Consider the following 25,016-nt stretch of genomic DNA (forward strand, 5'->3'; position numbering starts at 1 on the left):
TAACAAGATCCAGTTTGGACCTGATGTGGGACTTGTGTGGAACAGAGCTGCTATAATTGGGCGAACTGATAAATCGATCAAGAGAAATCAATTAGCAACTTCTGGGGTTTTCTGAAAACTGTTTAAAAGACAAATATAAAGCTGTGAATTGTAAAAATCGGTTTCACAAAACTATAGTTTGTATTTCACCCTTTTTTTAAAGAAGGGTGAAATAAAGACCCTTTTTTTTTCCGCTAAGAGTTTTTGATTTAGTTTTTTTGAGGTGAATGTTTAACCTGACAAGTGTCTTGGGGAGAATCTGAAGAGCCAAGAAATGGATGATTAATACAAGTTGAATCAGCAGGAATTTGTTCTGTGGTGTATTTTAAAATAGAAGTCAGCTTTCGGACAAAAGTCAATGTCAAAGTAAAAGTCAAAAGTCAAATTTGCTCTTGACTGTCTCATGGCCTTAAGAATAAAGTGCAAACCACCTTCACCAAAGGTAAAGTATGGAGCTTCTACTGCTTTCAAACTGCACAGCGGCTTGTTAACATAGTGGTGCTGGGTACAAAGTGGTAATACATGATCAGTGGCCTTAAAACAGATTGAATTATGCAGCCATTAATCAACAGTAATACTTGAACCTTGATGTAGATTAAAAGTAAAACGCAATTTCCTATAGCTGTGTTTGAATTTTCATTGTGTCTGATGATGCTGGGCACGGTTTGCAATATGTCATTTTCTTAAATTGTTCTTGCTAATCATCTACCTTGCTCTATTTTGGGAACAGGTGTGGAACGCTGCCAGCTCCGGCCTCGGCCACAGCCAATGATAGCTCCGCCGCTAAAGCCGCCATAAAGCCAGTGTCTTTATGGCAGCTAGACACCAGATCCCTGGCTGTGTAACCTAGCCTGGCTGCTCTCCCCTGAGGCCTGCCTGAATTAATCATGCCTGAGCAGCCAAGCAGCTACTGGGCCGTAACACAAAGCCCCAACACTCCCTATGGTCCCCACAGAGAACAACATAGAACGATGGGGATAAATAGCACACCAGGGCTAAACATGCATTTCAGCTTACTTGATAGCTGGAGCAAGGATGACATTAGGATTCTTGGGAAAGGTCAGACTTAAAATCCAATGTCAACAATGTCTTGCATGACAAAATAAGCAAAAAGTGGAAAGAAAGTAAATTTAAAGCAAAAAGGGAATGTGGAGAAGTTATCCCTGCTCCAGCTATAATTCAATGAGGACAAATAATTTAATCTCTTGCTACCCCCAACAGTATATATCAGTATATAACTTGTAGTGCCCTCTGCAGCCACAAGTGGTGATTAAAGGTCTCTGTGTCCGATCAACTGAGTCGTAGTCCCTCCCACTAAAAGACAAAACAACTGAACGATAAATATTCCTCATGATCAAAATGTTAAGCTGGTGAGCAAGAAGCTGAAAAAGTGATTTACTTAAACATCTGAGCAATTTAAGGTCTGAGCCTAATTTGTTCCAAAGGGTGAGTAAATTACTCAGCTGAAATGAATAGGCAGGAACACTGATGCTTTCAAGCCATGGCTGCTGGGTGTTGAGCCCATCTATCCATTGTGCATGTGTGTGTGTGCGTGTGTGTATCCATGTTGACGTTCATCTTTTGGTTCTCCCTCTAATGAACCTGCAATTAATTCTGTGAGTAAAATCATTTGAGTCTGGAGTCATTTGCCTGAATGAGACGACAGAAGAGACAGACAATGGAAAAATGGACGTGACAAATTTGTGTTCACGTCTTGCAAGTCTCCAGTTTTGTCGGACGACTTGCGTCTCAGATTGAATTGCTCTGGACAATCAACATACATGACGTACATCATGTGATACCATGCGACAGTTTGGATGTTTAAGCCGTGGGACAAGACTAAGGGAGGATTTGAAATATCTAATGTTTGATTGATTCCACTGCAGAGCTGGAGCTTCTCTGAAACACGGTGTGTTGTAATACGGCCTGGTTCAATTGGCCTGAGAGGAATTTGAATACCCTCTTGATTGTAATTACAATCCAGCTTGACAGTGGTTTCAAATCCCCTTTAATATAAATCAAGTCGGAAAAAAACAGTCCAACCAATAGGCTGCCTGAGTATCCCTGCGTTGAGCACACACCACTGGCCTAGTTCCTCAGCAGCTCCGTTAACTGCAGCTCTTAACAAGCCATCAAATCAAACCGAAGCAGTTTAGCTTATTCATCCACGAGGGTCCGCAACACCCAGAACGAAACATCCATCGCAGCGAAACCAAAACACGACTCTCGATATGACAACATTTCATAATCCAGTGACTCTCCCCTGCTGATGAACCCTCACATTTCCAGTGAGATGTTGAAGTGGCCCCAGCAGATAGGTCGGTCAAGCAAATAATCTGTCAGTCCCTGGGGGGCTGGCAGTGATACGCTGGAATGAGCCTCCGATTGAGAAGGTGAAGGGACAGAGTGGAATATGAGGCACTTTACTTGAAGGGGCTTATACTGCATTCAGAAAACGATTTGAACACTATAAAAAAAATTGCATCCATCTCTGATTACAGTGCTTTCATAGAACAAGTGGCACCAGCAATTACACTGGAAATATGCCAGATGCGATGCTGGAAATATGAGGGTGACCATTAGAGATATCCCCTGAGCCCCTGCTGTATGTGCTCAAGTCTGCTTCAGGGTGAGTATATTAACAAATCCTGTATTATCTCCTTTTACTATTCCCTCACTTACCATTTTGATATTTTACAGTAGGATGAGCTGAGGTAAAAATGTGCACTGGTATTGTCCATATAGGCTCATTGTCACACTGGAAAGGTCTTACTGGGACACTTAAATTGAACAGAATCAGTGTTATTCTTTAGCAGTGCCCCAATTCAGGGGCCACATCCTTCAGGGGCTGTTCCATTTTGAAAGCTCCTCCTAACGTAGCCAAAAAATCCAACTTTCAATCAACGACAACCAAGGATTCGACAGGTGGATCTCTCTGAGGCGAACCTCTGGTCTTCACCATGGCTGTAACCAGAGTCTCTCAGTAATCACTATATGGTCCATTATAAAGTGAGGTAGCCTGTGGCTTCTTACCCACCTGCAAAGTCTCTTCTAAAAGATATTTCTGCCATTGTCGAAAGGTCTTCCCTGTCCTATGGTTGACTCGAATTTAGATATTGGCAAAACTGCGCCCTAATTCTGGAGGTACTTTGTGCACTTCATGTGAAATCTAACTGATACACAGGAAACTGATGAAACAAATGAGTACAAACAGAGGGCTGCGTCCATTTCCATACAGGTATTAAACGTCTACTGCCCAGTCCTGCTCTCTACTGCTCTCACAACTCACCCAGTCCCTAAAATTCTATACATCTGATACATAAACATCAGAAATAAATAAGTAAGAATTACTACTGTTTTACTGCAGGGTGGTTATTGTGGTTTTATGTTCAAAATATTCTGAAAACATCCCCCCCGCCCCCCCGCCCCCCACACTTCCGTGAGCCGGGCACTCTACATTTGTCGAAGAGGGAGTAGAAGGTAAAGTGGTGACAATTATTCATGCAGTGGTGGAAAACATAGGTCCAATGAACGCAGCTCATTGGAGCCTTTGTATCCGACTCCCTCACTTCATATACAAGTGTTTATTCCAAATCCACTTTATGAATATTTTATTTTTGTTTTGCGTTTGAGGGTTCTGTAAAATTGGGATGAATGTGATGATTATTATTCAGCTCTGATTTCTAAATTATCACTGGTTCTAACTCATTATTGTACGTTTTCTCTGATCAGTGCCAATGTGCTGCCTCCCTTAAAGTATCAGACAAAGACTTGACAGAGAGGTACAGCGGGGGGACGGAGATATTTAAATAGCTGTATTTCTAAGAATATCTTCAGAGGGAAAACCTGCCAATCTCGGCTTGCAGTCGTTTTTTACTCTGCATCTATCATGAGAGTGCTTAGGCAGCAGTCTGATCAACACATAACTTCCTTTGTTGCTCCAGTCATTGGCCAGAAAACACAGGTTTGGAATTACATGCAGTGAAGACCGGCCTGATTACAGCTGATAACTTTAAGTAGAATTCTTTCAGGCAATCGCAAAATAAATTTATCCTGCATTACACCATCTGCACTGTGTGACGGGAGAAAGCCAGAACCAGAACCAGAAAAAGAAAAAGCCACTACAGAATTAGCCCATGCAACATATTTCAATCCAAACTGGAGAGAAGGGATTTAGATTGCATAGATTATGACGCCATCCATCATTCTATAGCCATGCTGTTCTGTTCCGTCCTTCGGTTTCATTCGCTGACAGTGGAAGGTGATGTGAAATTCCAAATGTGTCAGAATGCCGGTTTAAGCTCCCTACTTATGACGCTGCCATCCTTCAAAACACAGCTTTGTAATTTCTCATTAAATTCAAATGCACTCCCCTAAACAGGAGCAGGAATTAACCCAAGAGAAGGAAGAGGAATTAGTTTCCTAGCAGCAGTTTGACATGTTTTCATCGTCACTGAAAATGTTGGTACACGAGTCGCTGACATAAACCACATTAACAAAACTTTTTTAATGTTTAATGTGCACATGTTTTAAATCATCTGTCACACCTAATCTTCTTCATTTGTGCTTCGCTATTATGCGAACATTGAATAAAATATGTCAAAGTCTTGTTTAAACACTCTTAATACATGATTGCGACACATTTTGATTATAACATCTGTGTTTTCTCCATATTCCAACTCAAATTCAGATCAACAACCTCACCGCTCAGGGAAATGGGAACTTACAAGGACGCGTTAATGCACGAACCAATGCAAGAGGCAGCTCTTGACCTTTTTTCACATGACGCCATTAAGTCGTGCCAGACCCAACAGATATGAAGGAGAATTCTTTAACACGGGCGCTGCCTATCTGGCCATCTAGCTTCAGCTGCAGGGTGGAAGCTATTGTCAACAGAAGGAAAAGGCTTGTCAGGAAACAGTCGTCATTAGACATCAGAGTCCAGGCCTCAGGGCAATCTTTGGGTTTTTCTAGAAACACTCTGACTGCTTCTGGAATGAAATGTTGAAAATTACAACAATACTCAAATATTCACAGCATGGTTCTCTGCTTGAGAAAATCTTTATGTGGTGTCTGTCTGGAATAGGTTATTCGGTATTAACGAAGTTCCTGCTGCAGAATATGTTTCCTCTCTGCAGACAGGGGTTTGAGACAAAAGATGTGATCAGGACTGAGGTAACAAAGAATGACGTCGTTTGATATCGCAACGCCACTGATTTTAGTTTGCATAGTGGCAGAAAATAGGAAGGTTGGCTCGGGTGCAACTTGCCAAAAATAGCAGCCGGAGCAGGGAGGTGAAGAAGGAAAGAGATAAACATTAGTGAGGAAATCCAGCCTGAAGCACGGAGGAGTGAAATGAGAAATTCAACACGAAAGAGCCTTGTTTAGTCCTTTCTCTTAAAAACATAGCCAGCAAAGTGTTCAATGTAAAACAGTTTACTCACAAAAAAAGAGTTGGGACAAAACTGATGGCATGCATCCTAAGAACATTGTTAAAAACTATTTCTATCCCTTCCTTATATTTACAAATATATATTTTTTTTAAAAACAAGGTAAAAGAAATAATTAGAGTCATATGGAAAGATATTAAACTTTTATAAACATGAATTCAGTTCTATACACATATGAGTTTTGATAAACCTCTTGCCAAGACAGTTGCATCAATAGAAAACTGCCTTGCTAAATTGGTTTTCAATCCAAGATTTAACTGAAACAAACAAAAATCTAAATTTCTTGTCATGAGTAAATCCCCATCTGAACTGGTTTAAAAAGACCAGGCTTTTTCTTTATGATGTTTAAAGCTGAAGTGGGAAACCCATCCTGAACACTTCCACTAACATCATCAAAAATGTAAAGCTTTAGGGAAAAGGTGACTACCATCTGTTTACTAATAATAACTTCTGTCCGCCATCAGCTACTAAACAAATTGAATATTAAACAACATTTTCCAGAATCAGTTTGGCTTCACGCCTCAGACAAACAAGCTCCTTGGGAAAACCCTGAGTGTAGAATCAGGAAATAATCTGCAGTTTTATCCCAACACGGTTGTTCCAACTCCAGCCTGCTTCCTGTAGTTTGGACTTCCTGTTTTTTCCTAAAAATATAACTGCCAATGACCACAACACAGTGCAAACACCGGTACCACATCATACAAATGAACCTGTTTAAGCATACAAGAGTTATCTGGTATTTACTGAATGCGCACAACTGTATTATATAAAGTTCTTTGTTTGGGCTCCAGATGCAAAAACTTCTTTTAAAAAGAAGCAAGGCACAAAGTGACAGCCATCATGTTGAATGGTTTAACAGTTGCCCCTGGGAAACCAAAACCAACTGTTGAACCTTGATGACTTGAGCGTGATTCAATGAGCGGTCTCTGATGTAAGATGCCAAACCAATAAACACAGGATCAACCATCACGACCTTTTCACATTTACTTCGCTGGGTTGTGACCAGATGCTGCCTGGTCTGATCGGCCCGTACATGTCTCGTCATTCAGGTTTATGGGTTACTGCATCATTCTTGTGACATCTCGAAAAAAAAGGCCTCCTGGTTTCACGTTTGACATCCGGGCAGAAAGAGTCACATCCTGAGTATTAGGATACATTTAAATACATGTTTTGGAATATGGGAAATTGTGTGATCTTTTTCTTAAAGTGCTGAAGAGGGAGAGAGTGATCTGCTTGTAGTTCTTATCTGTAGTTCTGGCAGTGATGATATCTGGGTGAGGATTGCATTGCCTTAAGTTTTTGCCCTTATAGCCACACATTTTCATTTTCGTATCACCAAGTCTACGCACCCTCCTCCTTCTGAAGTACAGCTATCAAACCATGACATCCTTTATCTAAGGGCAGCAACTCAAAATGACTAAACCGAGGCGTCAACTTTTTCAAAAAGACATCTGGTAAAAAAGCTCTCCAAGCTGTCCAGACAACAGCTGAATTTTCTTTCGGCCGTAAACACTTTGTTACGATTGATTGTGCAGCTTTTGTTTTTAGGCCTCATCTCTCATGTGTAGCCTGTGCTTCACAGAGGTTGAACGCCAGACCATGGCAACAGATCAGTGGCTGATGAAGACTGGGAGAAAGCAGGTCAAGGGGAGAGGAAGCATCTAGGGGTCGGCAGCCAGGTTCGGCCAAGGGCCAGTTCTCCCAGCTCTGCTCACTGGAGGCCCAGCACAGATTCACAAATACTAAAAATGACACAAGCCTCTGTGTAATGCATGCTCATCTTTTTGTATATTACTTCTATTTATTTGGTAATAAAATAAATGCTAGAAGGAGTTTGACTATTGTTTTAATTGCTCTTGCCAAGGCTTAGGTGCAGCTGTTCGTTTGTGGAGTAGCTAGTGCATGCTTCTTAATTTCCAGTGTGAGCAGAAACTTTACGCTATCTGGTCTTACATGCACACAAGCATTAAAATTATTACTGAAAGCCAGAATACAGTACAAGCATGCAATCTCAGTGCAGTTTCCCCTCAGCAGAAACCAAACAGACATATCGGAGTTTCATGGACACAACAATGTTGACAACTTGAATTATTAAACAATCAAAGGCGAGAGGAGAGCAGATGATCTCTTATGGGGAGCAGAATCGTGCAGTCTATCCCATGACCAAAACAGAGGAACATGCTACAGGCCGCGCTGCAACCAAAGCATTTGCTTATGAGCAGCGAGAGAAAAAAAAAAAACTAAATGGTCTCCATTGTGCCAGTGTTCTGTAACAGGCCGGCTCCACAAAGGTTGATCTGTCTGAAGTGAAACATGGTTGGATTTCGTCACCACTATCTATTCAATTATAAAATGAAGAGCATGGCACGATGTGGAGGGAATAGTGGGCAATGAAGACATCTTCATGAATTAAGAACAAACCAAAGAGGGAATCGTAGCAAAACACTGAATCATCTTTGACCTCATTGTGCCCTCAGTGCTGCCCGGAGACCACAGGGAGTGAGCAGCATGCTCCTGACTGCGTGTTAGCCGGCTGCGTTGGCTCACGTCATTTCAAATACCAACTGTAAATGCTGGTTGAACACGTAACAGCATTTAATATATGCAAGCAAAGGGTCGAGTGTAGTCGAGAAAGTTCTGACAAGTAGCTGGTCGGGACAGAAGGTCAAACAGTCTCCTGCTGCTCCTTCACAAGTGAAACATAACACGTCCTGACACTTTCTGGAGTTTGTCTTAAAACACCTTTATAGACAAACAGCGATTAAAGCAATATAACATGGTTTCCTTTTTATGCGTTAAAGATATTAAGACTTTCAATTAATCTGACAACAACAACACTAAGGAGGGACAACAGCTTAAGACTTCGACACTGTAATTCTCATACAAAAGGAAGAGCATTTATTATTATGTTTTAATATTCACACATTTTGTGAGGATTTAACATTGAAACTTGGCCAGCAGGCAGGCAGCATTAGCATATCATTACACCCCCCGCTGTGAGGAGAAGATTGTGTGCCAGGAGGTTAATACCGCTTTCTGTTTAGCCAAAAGCTTGGCTATAGTGTTCCAGCATGTCAACAGTGTTAACATGCGGGCGTGTGTGTGTTTATGTATGTTAGTGTACACTGCATTTTCAGCTGATTATCAACGGTGCAACTTACTTATCCACTGGATGCGCGTGAAGGTGAAATCAACAATGACAATGAGATTCATAGCCAAGAGCAAAGGTAAATGTACAGGAGCCTGGTGTAGTGCTGCGTTTGAAAAAGATATGTCTTGGTTTAGTGATTTTGTTGAGGCAGTAACCACTGAGCAACAACCAACAAAGATATCACGGTTTCAGATATTCACCTAAAAATCTTGTACCTGGTTTAAATCAAATTAGAGGGTATAAAGGGTATTTAAACGCAGGTGAACTTAATAAAATAGGCGATTGACTCCTTTCCAATTGCCAGTAGAGGAGGTTCTCTTTTCCACCCCCTGAGAGTCATGTTCAAAAATTTGAGAGAACCAAGAAGCTCTTCCAACTCACCATCGTGTCAGTGTTTCACCAAGATAAAAAAAAAAAGGAAGTACACAAACGTTAATGGATTTACTCTCCAACCTGCAGAGGTTCAATGTACGTCATAACCTTGCTCTGGAAAAAGGTTCTGCGTCAGCATCTGAACGGCCAAAATAAGGAAGAAGATATGGCCTCCACCTGGGTGTCGTGTTTCTGTCACTGCCCATTAAAACCTGAGTCATTTGACCCGGGGGGTGAATGCTGATTGTATCCATGGGTTTTTCTGGAAAGGAGCTTTATATAAACACAGTCATCCCATCAGTACACAGCAGGTGAAAAATAAAAAGGCCAAATGCAAAACCAGTAGCAACCACAAAAAAAGCTCCATATCAAGACAAAAGCGCTGCTCACTACACATTGAAAAAAGAAAGAAAATTAGCGGTCTGTGAGATGTCTGCCTAGATTTGTAAGTAACTAAATGTTTTTTCCTTTGGGTGAACTGGTCCCAGCCACCCGTTTAGTATTAGTCCACCAATGAAAAAGGCATGAAAGTGCAGTTTCTCGTCACCCCTGTGGCCGACTCAGAGTTTCAGTTTAATGATCGCATTGTTGTTCTTTGAGAGCCTCCACCAACACTTCCTGTTCCCAGTTTCCTCCATCATAAACAGAGGCATTCTGTTTGCATGCATGTGTGAGCTGGCACTGTTTATAGAAGACACAATAAAGAAGGAGAATTGGAGGCCGAGTGGTAGATCTCATTATGGCCCTTGCTTCCTGAAACAACACTGCAGCGGGGTGCAGAGGAAAAAATGTGGAACAGGTTAATCTTTCACTAAACTGTCAGCTATTTAACCAAGGCAAGAAGCAAACTGGAAGTTGAGTGGATTATGTGGAGAGATACAAAACTACCCAGATACACAGCCACAGATATATATACATATAGGTTACTGGTTTTTCTCCTCAGACGGATTGTCCCATAGGAAACATTGGGATTTTTAAACCGGCTTAAAAGTAAATATGACTTTTTCTACTGTGTGTTCTTTAGACTAAGACGTTGAAAAGAAACACATCTGGAGGAGAAATAGATTATATTCCAGTGCAAAGCTATAAGTCGACAAATAAACAGAAAAGCTATTTGAGATAACTGTTTTTGTTCTGTAGTGGGTTCAACAATTTTGTGTCATGGTACAAAAAGCCTCCAGCAGCTTAGAGCATCAGCCATATGTCTTATTACAATTTGGAGGTGTTTAAGCACTAACTTGCCAAATAGTTTTTACACTGACAAAATTAATATTCTGTGATAATGACTGTTTGAAATATTGACTTTTTTGTTGAAGTAGCTTAACTTCCTCCTCAGAGATATTTCAGTTTGCTTCAAAGCCTCAAAATACATTTAACACAAGTTCTCTCATGACCATCATCTCTACAATTGTCCTGCGTTACACATCATAGGATCTTAAATGACACGTCGTTCAAACATTGATGAATCCGAGGCCATCTGCCTGTTTTGTCAGCACACAGCAGGTGACAAGGACTCACGATGGGTAATTTATCTGATCTGCTTCGGGGCGAAATAGTGACACACTAGGCAAGCAAACAGAAAACTGACGTGTCAGTAGATGTAGAACCAGTTACGGCTTATCAACAGTGCTGGATGGTCCCACCTGTGTTCTCAAGATGCTCATTGTGTTGATTTCACCACAACAGCTGGAGCAAAATGGGGAAAAGGCCACAAAAAATACCTTCTTTTCTTTAAGGGAAATGAAAAAAAAACGACGACAGTGAAGTGGGAAAAAAACCTGCTTCCCCATCTCAGGACCATAAACAGGGTTGCTTATATAGACAACACGCCTCGAGTGCTTCACGCCGCTTTTAGCCACGGTGGAGAAAAGGTAAAAGGTGTGACGTGCAGTGGGGCTGATGCGACAGATAACAGAGCGAGGAGCAGATACAGGGTTTCATTCATGTGTCAGATTAGAGGGCTCTTTGTTACTGGCAGAGCGGCCGACGCCAGCCCGCAGAGCGGACCAGGATCGCCCTCGCTCCCCTGGCACTTGTGTTAAGATTGGAAGCAGCTGAAGGGAGAGTTTGTGCGTTTGCTGCATTACTGTCAACAACAAGTGCACATTAGGGCTGGGCTTTACAACAAGCTGCCATCGTGATCCTATGAGTAATAGTTTCAATGCCACTGCAGTGACAACTAGTTCAATAGGCCAAATTTTCAAATACAACATTTAAATCAATCGAAGCTCAAGAGTATGCTAGAAAGCATTTACAACTTTATAATAAATACAGCCAAATATATAGAACTTGTTATTATTACTAAAAATAATACTTATGTCAAAAGATGAATCTGAAAGACTAAAATGATAACTTTGGCTTTAAAAAGGTTAGTTCAATGAAAACACGAAAATAAGTGTTTCAGGGAATTGTGATTTTAAAAGGTCTTTGATTATAGCAAAAATGTCTTGAATAGATGTTCTTTACATCATCAGTTACCTCAGTGTTTACAAGTTATCTCACAAATAACAGGTGCCAGCCTTAGCTCCTGGTTAGTCACTGAAAAATCAGCCGAAAACTACTAATACCAAAAGTAAAACAGCAACTAAACATGCATGGTTCCTTTGTGCAGTGGTGAGTAAATAACCGGTGAAGACGCAGTTTAGAACAAATAATTCCACTTGTGACAGCCTGTCTCACCGGAGGATCCTCAGTGTCAACATCAGAACAACGGAGGAGAAAGTGGGCTACAACACAAAAATCAAACAGATGCTGTGAATGTTCCGACACCTCGAAATAACACTGAACAAACAGTGCTTTTGACACAAATAGAATTACACAGAGCACACGACAAGGTGTATTCCTTTTTTCTAAATCCACATAACGTGAAACATTTAAAGTGTGTATGGATTGAGCCACATAAAAGTACGCTGGTGACACCATGACAAAACCTAGACTAGAACAATGCAGGACGCAGCACAGCATGAAGGAAAAGGCACTTGAGGACGGAAGGAGACAAGTTACAGTCCCAGAGACACGGTGCCAAGTTACTGGGTCGAGAAACATTTTGTGTCACGCATAATGACATCGTTATCCTGATGTGAAATGACCTCTTGATTTTGGACGTATCCCGCAGCCCTACTTTGCAGTATACACTAAATGGTAAACTAAATGTAGGGAAAACATTGAGTCATCGCTATAACCAGAGACCTTTCTCTTGGTCAATGGTTTACAGAGCACTGTGTTAAAAAGCAGCTCTGCTCTGTGCAGCCGATGACTCCAAATTAAAGCCCATATTTAATTTGAGAGGATCAACGGCGGCTCAAACGATAAAATGGAAGCCAGATATTATCAGGCCCTGTCGGCTCTGTCACAGAAACACTGGTATCAGAATAGATTGAGCAAACAGGTCATGCTGCATCAGACTTTTTATTGTTTTATAAGGCGATTTACTGCATTGCAAGTTGACACAGAAATAGATCTGAGCTGGGCAGATGAAGGCAGAGCATCTGTTAAGAGTGAGGAGACATTCATTCTTACATATATTCATTACAGATATACAGGATTATCATAAAGGTCTTAGCACCATGACCTCTGCACTCTTCGATCATGTTCTAATAGTCATTGTGCCCCCTGAGGTGTCCTAAAACTGGATCATAGGCTTTAAAGAGGGAAATCTTTGCTTTTTCTCCTATACAAGTGCATGTTGAGGATCAAATCTGCAGCTTCTCATTGCCCTGCATGCACTTTTTTTCAAAACTGTCTGCCAACCGCTCTTTGTCGACAGACGCTGACGGATAAATCAGTAGTTAGTGTTTGTTCCCGACAACACACCTGAGAATCGAAACCCAACTTTGCAGCTCCTTGCAGCTTTCATCATTTGTTTCTGTTGGTAGACCAAGAAGATCCAACCTGCCGCTTCCTGTAACACTGTGGGTAGCCGCTTTCAGCACAGTGCACACACACCCACCCACAGCACACACAACCTGGGACTGCACACACACGTGCCTCACAAGATAGAGTAAAGCAACGACCGGTGAAAAAAAGTCAAATATTTACAGAGCTCAAAAGACTTAAGCGCTGACACACCACACTGCGGCCCAGGGACCATTGGACAGGGCATCTGACAGGAAGCCAGAAATAGGCGTCCAATTGTGGCTCTGGTTACTTTTGTTCAGCCGTCTCTCTCTGTGAGGTGCAGGACACACACTGTCTAATCAGCTGTAGTGATCCTGTGGGCTGCCTCGTGTTTTATCGCAATGGTTTTGGGGGTTATTGTGAATCCGCAGACTAAATGATGAACGTGACAGAAAGCAGCAGAGGTGTGAGGCAGGAAGTTTAGTCTCAGCAGAATCAAGTAACCCCTCGTGTATTAGATAGTTTACACTGTTTTAATAGCAAACTGGTCAGAAGACAAGTTTGATTCATCTTCACAGTGCCCAGATAAATTTGATTAAATATAATATAAGTTATTATATTTTATACATCTAACGATACATTTAGTTACATAAATGTGTATCAAATTGTGAAATAGAAAAGCACAGTTTTTACTCTTTTCACCTTTATTTTTCTTGTACATTTATTTTTACTGACACATTACTGCTTGTATGTGTTCAAGCTTCTATTTACTTTTCTTGCTTCGCTGTCTAAATACTTTGTAAACTCAATGTAATGTATTGCTTCCAGTCCAATGAGTGTTTTAAACAGACTGTCTTTGTCAATCAAGACAGGTAAGACCTGACAAGCCGTGACAAGACAACTAATGTTCCTCAGCAGGTGAATATGAAACTGTCTCTAACTACACTTCATGTGATCGCGTTTCATGGGTACCAGTTTAAATAAAGTTATTTTAAAGAGGACAACTAAAATAGTTTGATACTTTCACTTTCATCTGACACACAAATAGTAGCTAAATGTTGACACGGAGGAAAACCAACAGCATAACATAAGGTACAACTCCAGTGACTACAGACATGAGATACACTCTTCCTCCCCGTTTAGTAAAGCCCTGACTCCAGGCAGAAACAGAGCCCCCATAATGAGTTCCTTTCTTCAAAGCAAATCCTGGTGTTTATAATCCAAGTACATGTGTCACAAATCACAACAAACACTATTTTAAGTCACGCAATCCATTTTTTTAGGTTATTGTCTTGAGAAAACGAAGTTGCATTTAACCAAAAGCAGTGCAGGAGTCTTGCAGCGAGCCTGTTACAAGATGTGCAGCGTGAGACAATGTGAGCACAGCGTGGTGAGTTTAATGAAATGCACAGTGTCGTCTCTAAAAGCTCTGAAACGATGCTGACCAAGCTAAACACGGGGTCCCAGGGACCCACGCGGAGCTGCTCTCTGATATTTCTGTCCAAACATATGCTTGGTTGTCTCTCCAGCTCATTTGGTGAAATATTTATGACTTTTTTCCAGACCAGAGAAAACACAACAAAACATGCACTGATTGGTGGCCTCCTCTAGTTGTATTTGGGAAGAGAAAACAATATTTCCTTGTAATAATCTTTTTTTTTCACTTTCCTTGTTCGTATTTGCAGTGGTAGGTTTCTCCTTCTAACAACGGTAATAACTGACACACAGAACTGAACTTTGCAGCCAAAGACACAATTATTCCAACCAATATTTAACTCTAATTAAAATAAAAGATTTTTTTTAGGGGTTTATACCATTATAATTTTCTACTCGAAACCGATTTCAACCTGTATTTATTAAAAATTCACAATTGGCAATGATTCTGCGCTCTATTGCACACTTAAATAATGTTGTTTGTTGTATAAAGAAACATGTATTTCCTCACAGAATCAACCTGTCTGTGCCTGTTTGATGATTAACTCTCTGTGGATAATAATATTAGTCAAGAGCAGACACTCTATGCAGGATTCGGCACGGGCCAAGTGCAAAGTGACCTTGAAACACCGGTTTGAGTCAGATTTTTAAATATTGTATGACTTTAACATATGATAGGTCGACCTAATCGGGCCAGATCCAACATCATTGCATACTGGGATATCGTGTTAGAAGAATGGTCTGAAAATCCAGGACTTCTGTATTTGAGTTAATGATTTCATGAATATATTGGATTTCGTGAGCTCACCATCCCTGTTGTAAACTGTTTCAGCAGCATGTGAACTTCTGTACTTTGTTATTAATCAGTAAAAAATGTGATCATAAAACCTCATATTTGACTGCTTGTATAAGAACATTCATTGAATTAATCATTTAGCAGCTACAATGACTAGAAGGTTATCACGCGAGCTGGATAACAGAATAACTTTGTGTATGGTGCTAAAAGTTTGTGACATGAGGGGAAGTGTCCACTACAGTTCACTCGCCTCCACTGTGGGGGCTGGTGTCATGACTGAGGACACGGAGGATGAGTCTCCCTCACTGAACACCACTCCGCTCATTGTGTTGCCACAGTGACAAAGCAGTTCCGCAGGTTTCCCCTTCACCTATCCTCCCTCCTTCACCTCTCCTCCCTCTCTCTCCCTCTGTCTCTCTCTCTCCCTCCTACCCAGCCAAGCACACTCTCTCCTTCACGCTACACTTCCTGGTTACGGGGAGCTTCATTCATTCACATGCAGGTGCAGCAGAATCATGTCATTACTCCAGCAGCCGAAGGAGCTATCGGGGCTGCAGACAGGAGGAGAGCGCAGGGTGAGGAGTTTAAGGGTGAGCAACAGGTAGTCGACAGATAGGCGCAAACACACACTCACACACACACACACTGTGACTGACCTGGATATGTCACAAAAAGCAACCAACTGTGCCACAGCTTCTGTGCCATGATGATCCCGACACTAGTCATCGTGTCTGATTCAGTTAAACACTAAGCAACAGCACGTGTTAACAAAATGCCACACACAGTATGACAATTAGAATAAGAAATAAAGAGAAACGGTGAGACACAATATTTAAGTGTTAATAAAGGCAACAGAGAAGACTCCTGGGGAACTGTCCATGCAACATGCCTTTTCTTTTTCTATTTTTAAAAACGTTTCACTAACAATAAATATGACACAAAAATGTTTTAATTTAAGTACACAAATTAAAAAATATATTCAATGTGGATTTGTTCACAGTAAAATAAGTAACAGTGAACCAGAAATGAGTCGTATGTGCACTTTACTAATTGAGGAGTTGCGCATGAATATTGGATGTTTAATTGGGCCCCCTGAGTAAAGTGTGGCCCCCCGATTCAGAAAAATCCTAGATCCGCCAGTGACATATTAGAACCTAGGGTAATAAGTGTTTATGGGTCATTGCAATGCTCCCATCATATACTCACAGGTAGATGATTGATCAATATAAACCGGTGCTAAAGTAAAGTGCAACTCCTGAGAATAACAATGTCAGACCCGCATGTTCCTCCACCGTGACAGTCCCATCTATCGCAGGCCTACTCTGAGCTCCCATAATCAGCTTACCAGGTTGAACACGGTCTCCACGATGTCCCGGTTGGAAACTTCCCCAACTTCCACCAGGCCGGCCAGCACGGCGAATTTCATCCTGATCCCCCGGATGGGCACCGCGGGGTTGAGCTGCACGGCGCCCGGTCTCCCGTCCTTGCCATCCCCTGGCTGAGCAGCGCCCGCCGCCTCCTCGCTAGCCATGGCTACGGAAGGAAGGACGGACGGGACAGGTGGCGTTCACAGGTGAGGCACCTGTTCACCTCCCCCGGCGGTTGTGGCGGTGCAGCCGGCGTCGGGAGGAGAGGAAAAGCGTCGGGTTTATGTCCCCTTCGGCTGGGTGGTTGACGGTCCGCGGGCTCGCAGGCTCAACGCTGCCCTCCCCATCCAAAACCACGGGGGGAATGGACCTGGAGAGCGGGCGAGGAAGAAGCGCTGGTCGGGTATTTGTTGGTGGGTGATCAGCCGCTCCTCTCCGCGGCGCACAGCTCCTCTCCCCGCTGCGTAACTCGATAGCAGGCGGGTGGATTAATGCCGCTGAAAGACGGAGGGGGAAAGCGGGGCAGGTAGGAGGGAGGGAGGGGAAGCAGGTGAGCCGGAGCTCGGTCACTCGGCTGGAACGGGGACACGGGGACTTGAACGTGTCCGTGTGGAAGTTGCTTTCTGTCCGCGCACAGTTGACAGGTAGCGGGGCTGCGCGAAGGAAACTCACCAACTGGAGAGGAGAGTCCAAAAAAAAGGGGGAAGGAGGCGAGTCCCAGGCAGCGAGCTCCGGGAGAAGTCGATTGAGGACAGGGGTGTGTGCTCTGTCCCTCCCCGGCGAGCTCCGCACACTTCGGTGAAATGTCAGCGATGAGCCAGCGGCGCCGCGTTCTCTTCCTGATTCACCCCCGGCAGCTTCAGCTCGCCACCGCCATGACAGTGTAGCAGTTCAGCCAGCGGAGCATGCGCAGTGCGGAGCTCGGGCTGCTCGAGCTCGAGGGCAGGTGAGACGTTCAGGTGCACGACGCGCACGCACGCACACACACATGCATACACACACACATGCGTACACACGCACCCACATGCATACACACACACGCACACGTATAGATCTAACAGGTAGTCACACCAGAGCCGGACTGACCCGTTTCAATGCCCCGGGGGCGGAACATGTGCTCATGGGCCCCTGGTTCTCCTTGGCATTAATCTTGGATTGATATGCAGATGCTAATTGTTGCTGCTAGTTGGTGCATTATTCATTTAGGGAGAAGTGTGTGTGTGTGGGGGGGGGGGGGGGGGGGGGGGGGCTTTCACCACCAAACTCTGGCCTGTCCAATAAAGGCCCAAATTAAATATATATTAAAAAAGAAGCTTTAGGGCTGCGGCTCACCAGACTAGAGGATAATCAAATCCCCCCTTCGGACAATCGCAAGGGCTGACTGGGGATAACCTGACGCTCATTATCTGCCCAACTAATCCTGAAGTGTGGGGGGTTTTCAAAGTGATCTTAATGCTACCGATTGAGTGGGAATCTTCCCCATCTTGATAATCAGCAGGGAGCTGTCCGGGAAGGGTCACCAACAGGATGTGACCTACCGTCACATTTACAACCCACCTCCAGCTCCTGGTTCAAAATGAGCAGTTTTATTTTTTCCGCTTTAAAATATAACATAACACAAGAAGATTGTCCTCCTCCATGTTTGTCTTTCAGCTGAAGTAAGAAGACACGCCAGTTCAGAGGGTGATGGTAATATGCGTACGTTGTTTGCCAACCCGCCATAAACAAACTGAAGAGGAGGGAGGGGATGACTTTGTTGTACGTTCTGGCCAAACGTCCAGTGTGTGTGTGTTCTGAAGATTATAAGATTAAAAATCAGTTAAATCTGTCATTATGTCTGTGGTCTCCCACGTTGTTAAAATCAGTTAAACAGTTGAAAACCCTCTATGTGTGCAGCGGCCTTTAGAGATGAGAGCGTCAATGCTGGACTCGTGTTGACGGAGCTGTGTTCAGACCTGACAAAACCTTTACTCCTTCTCACAAACACCCATCACATAAGCCGTTTTCAGACATGACCTCAGGAGGAACTCCAGGCAGAGAAGTCCGGGGGCTCTCACTCGAAGGATCTCCAGTGCTCAGGGAAGGTCTGAAAGCAGGTTTACAGTTTCACGTTCAGTGAAAACAAAGATAACATATACACCGGCCATTTTCTCTGCACAGACACATGTATGCAAATGCAAAGTAAATATTGCGGTTCAAGTTGAAAGTTGAAAGTTGAGGCCATGCTGGGGATTTGCTTTCCGACAGGAAAACCGACAGACAGAAAGTTGACTTCAGGTGCACAAAACAAAAGTCAACAAAACAGTTAAAACATAACAACAATACGTACTTGAATACAAAAACTAGGATGTCTCCTCTAACATTTTAAACAAAGCTCAACTGCACAATATTGGTCAAAAAAAATTACTATAATTCTAATGCTAACATTACATGTGCAAATTATGCAGGTTTTTTGCATATGGAAAAGTACCCTTTACTTCTGTTGCACTTATAACAGGCTGCTCTAAATCCCCGGCCTGAAGGAAGGGTTTCAAACTCACGGTGCAGGGGCTGATCTGTGCAGTCACTTACAGAGCTGACCTGGTTCTGAAGGACGTGTCGCTCACAGATAACCATCAGGAAGCTCTGAATGCCCATCACCTCATCAGGCACCTTCACAGAAACTGAACCTGGTGGTTATTTGACCTCCCATGATACATGTCTACAAACTGTCTGGCAGAACAATAAACCCTTAAGAGATTGGAACCCTTATTTTTAAGATGTTATATGACTTTATATAAAAGAATCAGAAAACTCGAAATCATGCCACAGATTAGATCAAATGCACAAATGCCATAAATAATAAAACATACCTACAGTATAAACCCCCACAGGGACACATGTATTGTGATGTTGAACATTGCTTTGCGCTCCGACAGCACACAGAGCGGGGGGGGTTTGACATGTTGAACTTAGTTTTTTCTGAAGCACAACAGCACATTGACAGACATCATGCAGCGGAGGGAATGAAAACCAAACAATAAAGCAAAGTGACAGCTCTGCACTGCTTGCCTTTTCAAATCATCTCCAATAACCCTTGACGTGAGTGATAGCTGAGTGGAGGACGGGCACGGGTCGTCCCATGTCGGATATTGCATGAGTGGGAGAATCACAATCAAATACAAACAGAAAGGTGATAACGCAATGGATACAGTTTTCTAATAACGCTGGTGTGTTATTTGTCCCTTCCCTTTTCTCTGCTCGCACAGGTGACTTCATATTTGTTCCTGCAAGGAAGGCCCCAGCAGCTATGAGTGTTGTTGTCCCACAGGCAGCTGGCGTCACCGTTGCCACTGACCTCGCAGTAAACTGTAGCCGAGGCCTCGGGGAGCCCGGGAGTCATGGAAGCTGGCAGCACCACCCAAGAGACGCAGGGGCCCCGTCTCTGATGTAATGACCTGAAAATCAGAGGACTGTTTTTTCTGCAGCTCAAATGTAGACTTTTCAAAATTAGACCTTGATAAGCCTTTGCTGACCTTTTGGATCGAACAGAAACCTGCCTCATTAGTTTTTCTAACAGGGCTCTGTAGAGATAATGATCATCTTTTGCATACTCCCTGCCGTCCTTTGTTTTAAAGTCTTACTGTCCAAGTATAATGTTATGATTTCTGCACATAACCTAGGATATAGAACAACAGTTAAATCAATGAGTGATAGCAAAAAGCTGCATTTTCAGTTTGTGTCTGACTAAAGCAATAAAGATTCATTTGAAAATACACAGAAATCTGAGAAAAGTGCATTAATGGTGAAGACAGAAAACTCCAAACAGACCACACATCTCACACAAGCCATTAATATACCATTGACAAACAATACAGCAGACATTTAGATTTAATATTTAGGTATTTGCCGAAGCTCCATTTCCTCTTTCAGATAGGAACATACAAGTGTGTTTACTTCGCCAACTGTCTGATCAACAGTCATTTAACACCCTGAGGAATAGTAATAAACATGGAGTATAACATCCCAGCAGTCTGCCTGCATCATCCGTATGACTACCCCTCAAAAACACTGACAACTATGAACAGAGTTTACATTTTGAATTTAACCCTCTGTTGACAGTTTATTAGGTACACCCAGCTAAACTAATGCAGACTCATAACTGACAGGTATTTCTATTGTTTTGTCCACCCCACTTTCATCAAAGAGTGGTAAATACCCTTGCCTCTGTATAAAATACATAATGATTCTACAGCACCATATACTGCATCATTTAAAAATGATTGTGAAGTTGAATAAACTCTCCTAGACGTCATCGAAGTGGAATTAATTGCAGGGTTGTTGTTTTAAACAGAGCTACATTTAGGAAGGTTAAACTGCACCCGCGTTTTACCAACAGACAACATTCTCCCCTTTGTTATAGCAACAGAGTGGGTGGATAACACACCTTCATGACGTGAACACACCTAGAGACTGGATTGTCCTGATGGGGGGGTCAAGGATCAAGGATCATGGCACCGTTACAAGATACTTGGATTAAAAAAAAAAAAAAAGCTTTATATGTTTTTCAGTTTTAAAATAATGTATATTTCAAAATATTTCAGAAACAGATAACAAAGTAATTTTTTGCTTTATCTGTCACATATATCCCCCCCCCCAACAGAAGTCCTGAAAACACATATCCACACTTTCTCAAGTTTTTTTATATATATATATCATGTTGCAATGTGGTATGCTAAAAAAATGGCAAATTATCCATCATTGGCTTGCTGAAACATTGATTGCATATATCACCCATCAAATAAAAGCAGGCTGCACCTGTACACAACCATCTGTAGTATCGAGTAACGTATCATGTTAATAATTCAATATTTTATATAATGTTTGTTTTTTGTTATTTTAGTTTGGATAAAAATGAATGACCTTTCCAGTACTAAAAATGTATTTATGTAAATATAAAGTTAAACATGAATCATTAAACGTCATTGTCTGTATCATCTATGAATATACTTAAAATATAAAGTATTTAGTTCAATAGACTACACAGAGGAAAGATATTAGTTTTCACCAGCAGGGGGAGCCCGAGGAGTCAACAAAGACTCGCGAGATCACACTCAAGTCTCAGGGTTTCTGCTTCTTTAACTCTCGCGGGATTTCCACCTTCTTCCTCTTTCACTCCCTGTAGCCAACATGGCAGTCGGCAAGAATAAGAGGCTGACCAAAGGCGGCAAGAAAGGTGCCAAGAAGAAGATGTAAGTAGCCCATTTACGCTCAGACACACCGAACATGCTTCGTTCTTTGCACCGGGGCCATTTGGGTGCGAGAAATGTGAAGGATGAAGCCGATTAGAGGTGGATGATCCGCGGGGGCCGGTGCTCGTCTCATCGGCGCCGGCCTCAGTGGCGCTGGAGATCCGGTAGCATAGTCTGGTTTCAGTCTGAAGCTTGAAGTCAAGGCTTGGATAAACCTATGTTTTATTTAAATTCTTTTTTAGTCAGTTGATAAATATGAGAGTTTGGCCTCGCGTGTGCAAACAGCGACGATTTTTTCCCAAATGTTAGCATGGCGTTAGCTTAGCTTAGTCGTTAGCATGGCAGTCAAACTAGCCAGCAGTTAGCTAACAGAAATGCTATTAAGACAACCTGATTGTTTTGACTGATCTCTAGTGAGTTGGTTTGGTAGACGTCAAACTCTCAATGCTGGTTCACGCCACCTGGACTGGTTCCCTGTAAGTCGGGGCTTGGTAAACCAGTTAACCCGCAGCCAGTCAGCCTCTGAAGCCTGCTCACAGGCGCTCTGACCCGTGCACTCACATGGACGCTGCTGACCTGGGGATTGTAATGTCCCGTCATCTAACCGCCTCTCCTTCCTCTGCAGCGTGGACCCTTTCTCCAAGAAGGACTGGTACGATGTCAAGGCACCCGCCATGTTCAACATCCGCAATATTGGCAAGACCTTGGTCACCAGGACTCAGGGAACCAGTAAGTAGTCATGGTTTTATTAAGTCATGTGTGTGATACAGTTTGGATGGTTTCTGTACATGGGGCTGTCATCAGGAATGTGTTTGTAAAATGGGATATAAATGAGCATTGGACATGTGAACATATGACCATGCTTCCAAAATGCATATGGCCACCCATTCCACTGGTCATTACTCCCAGTGTGACAGGTCCACGTCTTTCCCCGTTTTAACTTGTTTCCCTTGCCATCATCCAGGAATTGCCTCTGATGGTCTGAAGGGACGTGTGTTCGAGGTGAGTCTGGCTGACCTGCAGAACGACGAGGTGGCCTGCCGCAAGTTCAAGCTCATCACCGAGGATGTTCAGGGCAAGAACTGCCTCACCAACTTCCACGGCATGGACCTGACCCGCGACAAGATGTGCTCCATGGTCAAGAAGTGGCAGGTAATGGTTGTTTTAAAAAAATGAACTTGGGATCTCCATGTTTCATTGTAGTTAACGTTCTGAAGGACTTTGGCTACAATACTAAACCAATACTAACTTAACATTAACTTATTAGTTCTTAAAATCGTGTTGCCATGATGAGAAATGTTGACCAGGTTGGATTCCTCAAAAAAGGTTAATGATTATGCAACCTTTGTTTTCTAAGGAGAGAAATTGTTGGTCTATTTTAGGAATAGTTATTTACGCACAGGGAAAGTGTCACTTGAGCGTCAGTGATATGAAGATTTGCTTTTTCAGGACATTTTATGAAACGGCAATTGAACAATCTTCTCTAGGTGCTAAATTAACTTCAGTCAAATAGCTGGAAAGTTGTTAAAGAACTAATGGGCCGATTTTTAATAAGAATAAATTCAATTGAAATGGCATCGATCTGCATTTAAATTACTCCTGTGTCTCCTTTCATTAATAGAGACAAATTCAACATAATGCACGGCTGGTTATCTAAGTATGAATCATGGGTATTTAAGGTGTTAATCATGATTTGTAACATTAACAGTTTTGACAGAACGAGTTCAAAAGGGCAACAATTCTAGTCAAAGTCTGGGAAACATTGTTCAAGAAGTTAATATATTCATAATTTGTTTTACCCTCCAAGGCTTGTTGACAGTTTTATGGTATCTTCATAATTATAAGGAGAGAACTTAATCAAGCACGGACAGTAAAGACTATCCATTTAAGCTATTTAGAAATAAAGTAGAGGGTGTCCTCTGCTCAGTAATGGTTGAGGAGGAAAATATAGGGGCATGAAACTTCGACAGTGAAGCTGTGACTAATGAGGTTTGAACGCTACCTTCTAATCTAGAATAACCACATTCCTATTTCATTGAGTTGAAGGGGAAGGCAAAATTGGCCATAAGGTGATATTGATTAAGAGCATCATATACACTGGTAACTGCTTAAAAACACTGGATCATTGTGATTCTGTGAATATCCGTTTATAGAATATAATTACATAACAAGCTTATATACACAGTTCAATTATGATCACATATTAAGGGCAAAGAAGGAACTCAGTGAAGATGCAGCTCTGAAGTTTGACAAATCTTGTTATCCTGGTTTCTAATTGGTGCTGATGTTTTTCTCTCCACTCAGACTATGATTGAGGCTCATGTCGATGTCAAGACCACCGACGGGTACCTTCTGCGTCTGTTCTGCGTGGGTTTCACAAAGAAGCGCAACAACCAGATCAGGAAGACCTCCTACGCCCAGCACCAGCAGGTCCGTCAGATCCGCAAGAAGATGATGGAAATCATGACCCGTGAGGTCCAGACCAATGACCTGAAGGAAGTCGTCAACAAAATGTAAGTCATGTACAGTTTGTATGATTACTGCATGTTAAAGGAATGCCGGATTGTTGTAATTGGTGCAAGATGGCTGCACTCATTGGATTTTGAGCTGTGAATGGATATAGATGTCTTTGGGTTTGCTGATTTGAATTAGTTGTTGCATTTTGGATTAATTTGTTGTATGTTGTCGTATTCCAGGATCCCCGACAGCGTTGGCAAGGACATTGAGAAGGCCTGCCAGTCCATCTACCCTCTACATGACGTCTACGTCCGCAAGGTCAAGATGCTCAAGAAGCCCAAGTTTGAGTGTAAGTGAAACTTTCTTTTTTGTCCTCTATATTGTTTCAATCCCAAATGATCACCTGATCACTGCCCATTAAAGTCAGCTGACATTCCCTCATGACAAAAAGCTGTCTCGTGCTCAGTGACCTCAGAACAGGTCTGAGGTGAAAGGTCGCTGCTTAATCACCGCAGTATTTCACTTAAACATGTCAATTGTTAATATCCAGTGACTTTTGCTGGTCAGACTGAGCTAAACTCCTTGTCTTCTGTTGCAGTGGGTAAACTGATGGAGCTCCATGGCGAGGGTGGTGCTAGCGGTGCCGCTAAGACGACCAGTGACGACACTGGAGCCAAGGTGGAGAGGGCTGACGGCTACGAACCCCCCATCCAGGAGACAGTCTAATGCAAACAACCTGACAGATTTAATAAAAAATGTAAATGACTAAACTACCGTTTGTTCTTTTCTGTTTTAATTGTAGAACTATAACATTTTGTGAATGTGGACAACAATAGCACAGAGATCAGTAAGTTCAGAAACTGAGGCTGTTTAGTTTTCAAG

General features: G+C 42.5%; 2 protein-coding genes across 6 annotated transcripts in view; one reads left to right on the forward strand and one right to left on the reverse strand.

The window, feature by feature from the left end:
- The window catches only part of lrba (LPS-responsive vesicle trafficking, beach and anchor containing), a 173,383-nt gene extending 156,773 nt beyond the window's left edge, over positions 1-16,610 (reverse strand). For all 5 annotated transcript variants that reach the window (XM_062387882.1, XM_062387884.1, XM_062387883.1 and 2 more), the window contains exon 1: positions 16,425-16,610. In XM_062387882.1, the coding sequence (XP_062243866.1) occupies positions 16,425-16,610 (186 nt within the window). The remainder of the gene's footprint in view (positions 1-16,424) is intronic.
- A 4,946-nt stretch (positions 16,611-21,556) lies between these two features.
- On the forward strand, positions 21,557-24,904 carry rps3a (ribosomal protein S3A). The gene is made up of 6 exons (XM_062387579.1): positions 21,557-21,677; positions 22,303-22,406; positions 22,642-22,829; positions 23,982-24,190; positions 24,374-24,483; positions 24,733-24,904. Exons 1-6 carry the CDS (start codon positions 21,616-21,618, stop codon positions 24,858-24,860), a joined length of 801 nt encoding a protein of 266 aa, XP_062243563.1. The 5' UTR covers positions 21,557-21,615; the 3' UTR covers positions 24,861-24,904.
- Positions 24,905-25,016: the final 112 nt, after the last annotated feature.

Source organism: Platichthys flesus, chromosome 5, assembly GCF_949316205.1.
Source record: "Platichthys flesus chromosome 5, fPlaFle2.1, whole genome shotgun sequence".
Lineage (NCBI taxonomy): Eukaryota > Metazoa > Chordata > Actinopteri > Pleuronectiformes > Pleuronectidae > Platichthys > Platichthys flesus.

Bases quoted from the DNA above. Each gene is read 5' to 3' on its own strand.
- rps3a (XM_062387579.1), top strand. From the start codon at position 21,616: ATGGCAGTCGGCAAGAATAAGAGGCTGACCAAAGGCGGCAAGAAAGGT. The intron at 24,191-24,373 runs GTAAGTCATGTA...GTCGTATTCCAG, and splicing joins AAGGAAGTCGTCAACAAAAT to GATCCCCGACAGCGTTGGCA. The intron at 24,484-24,732 runs GTAAGTGAAACT...CTTCTGTTGCAG, and splicing joins CAAGAAGCCCAAGTTTGAGT to TGGGTAAACTGATGGAGCTC.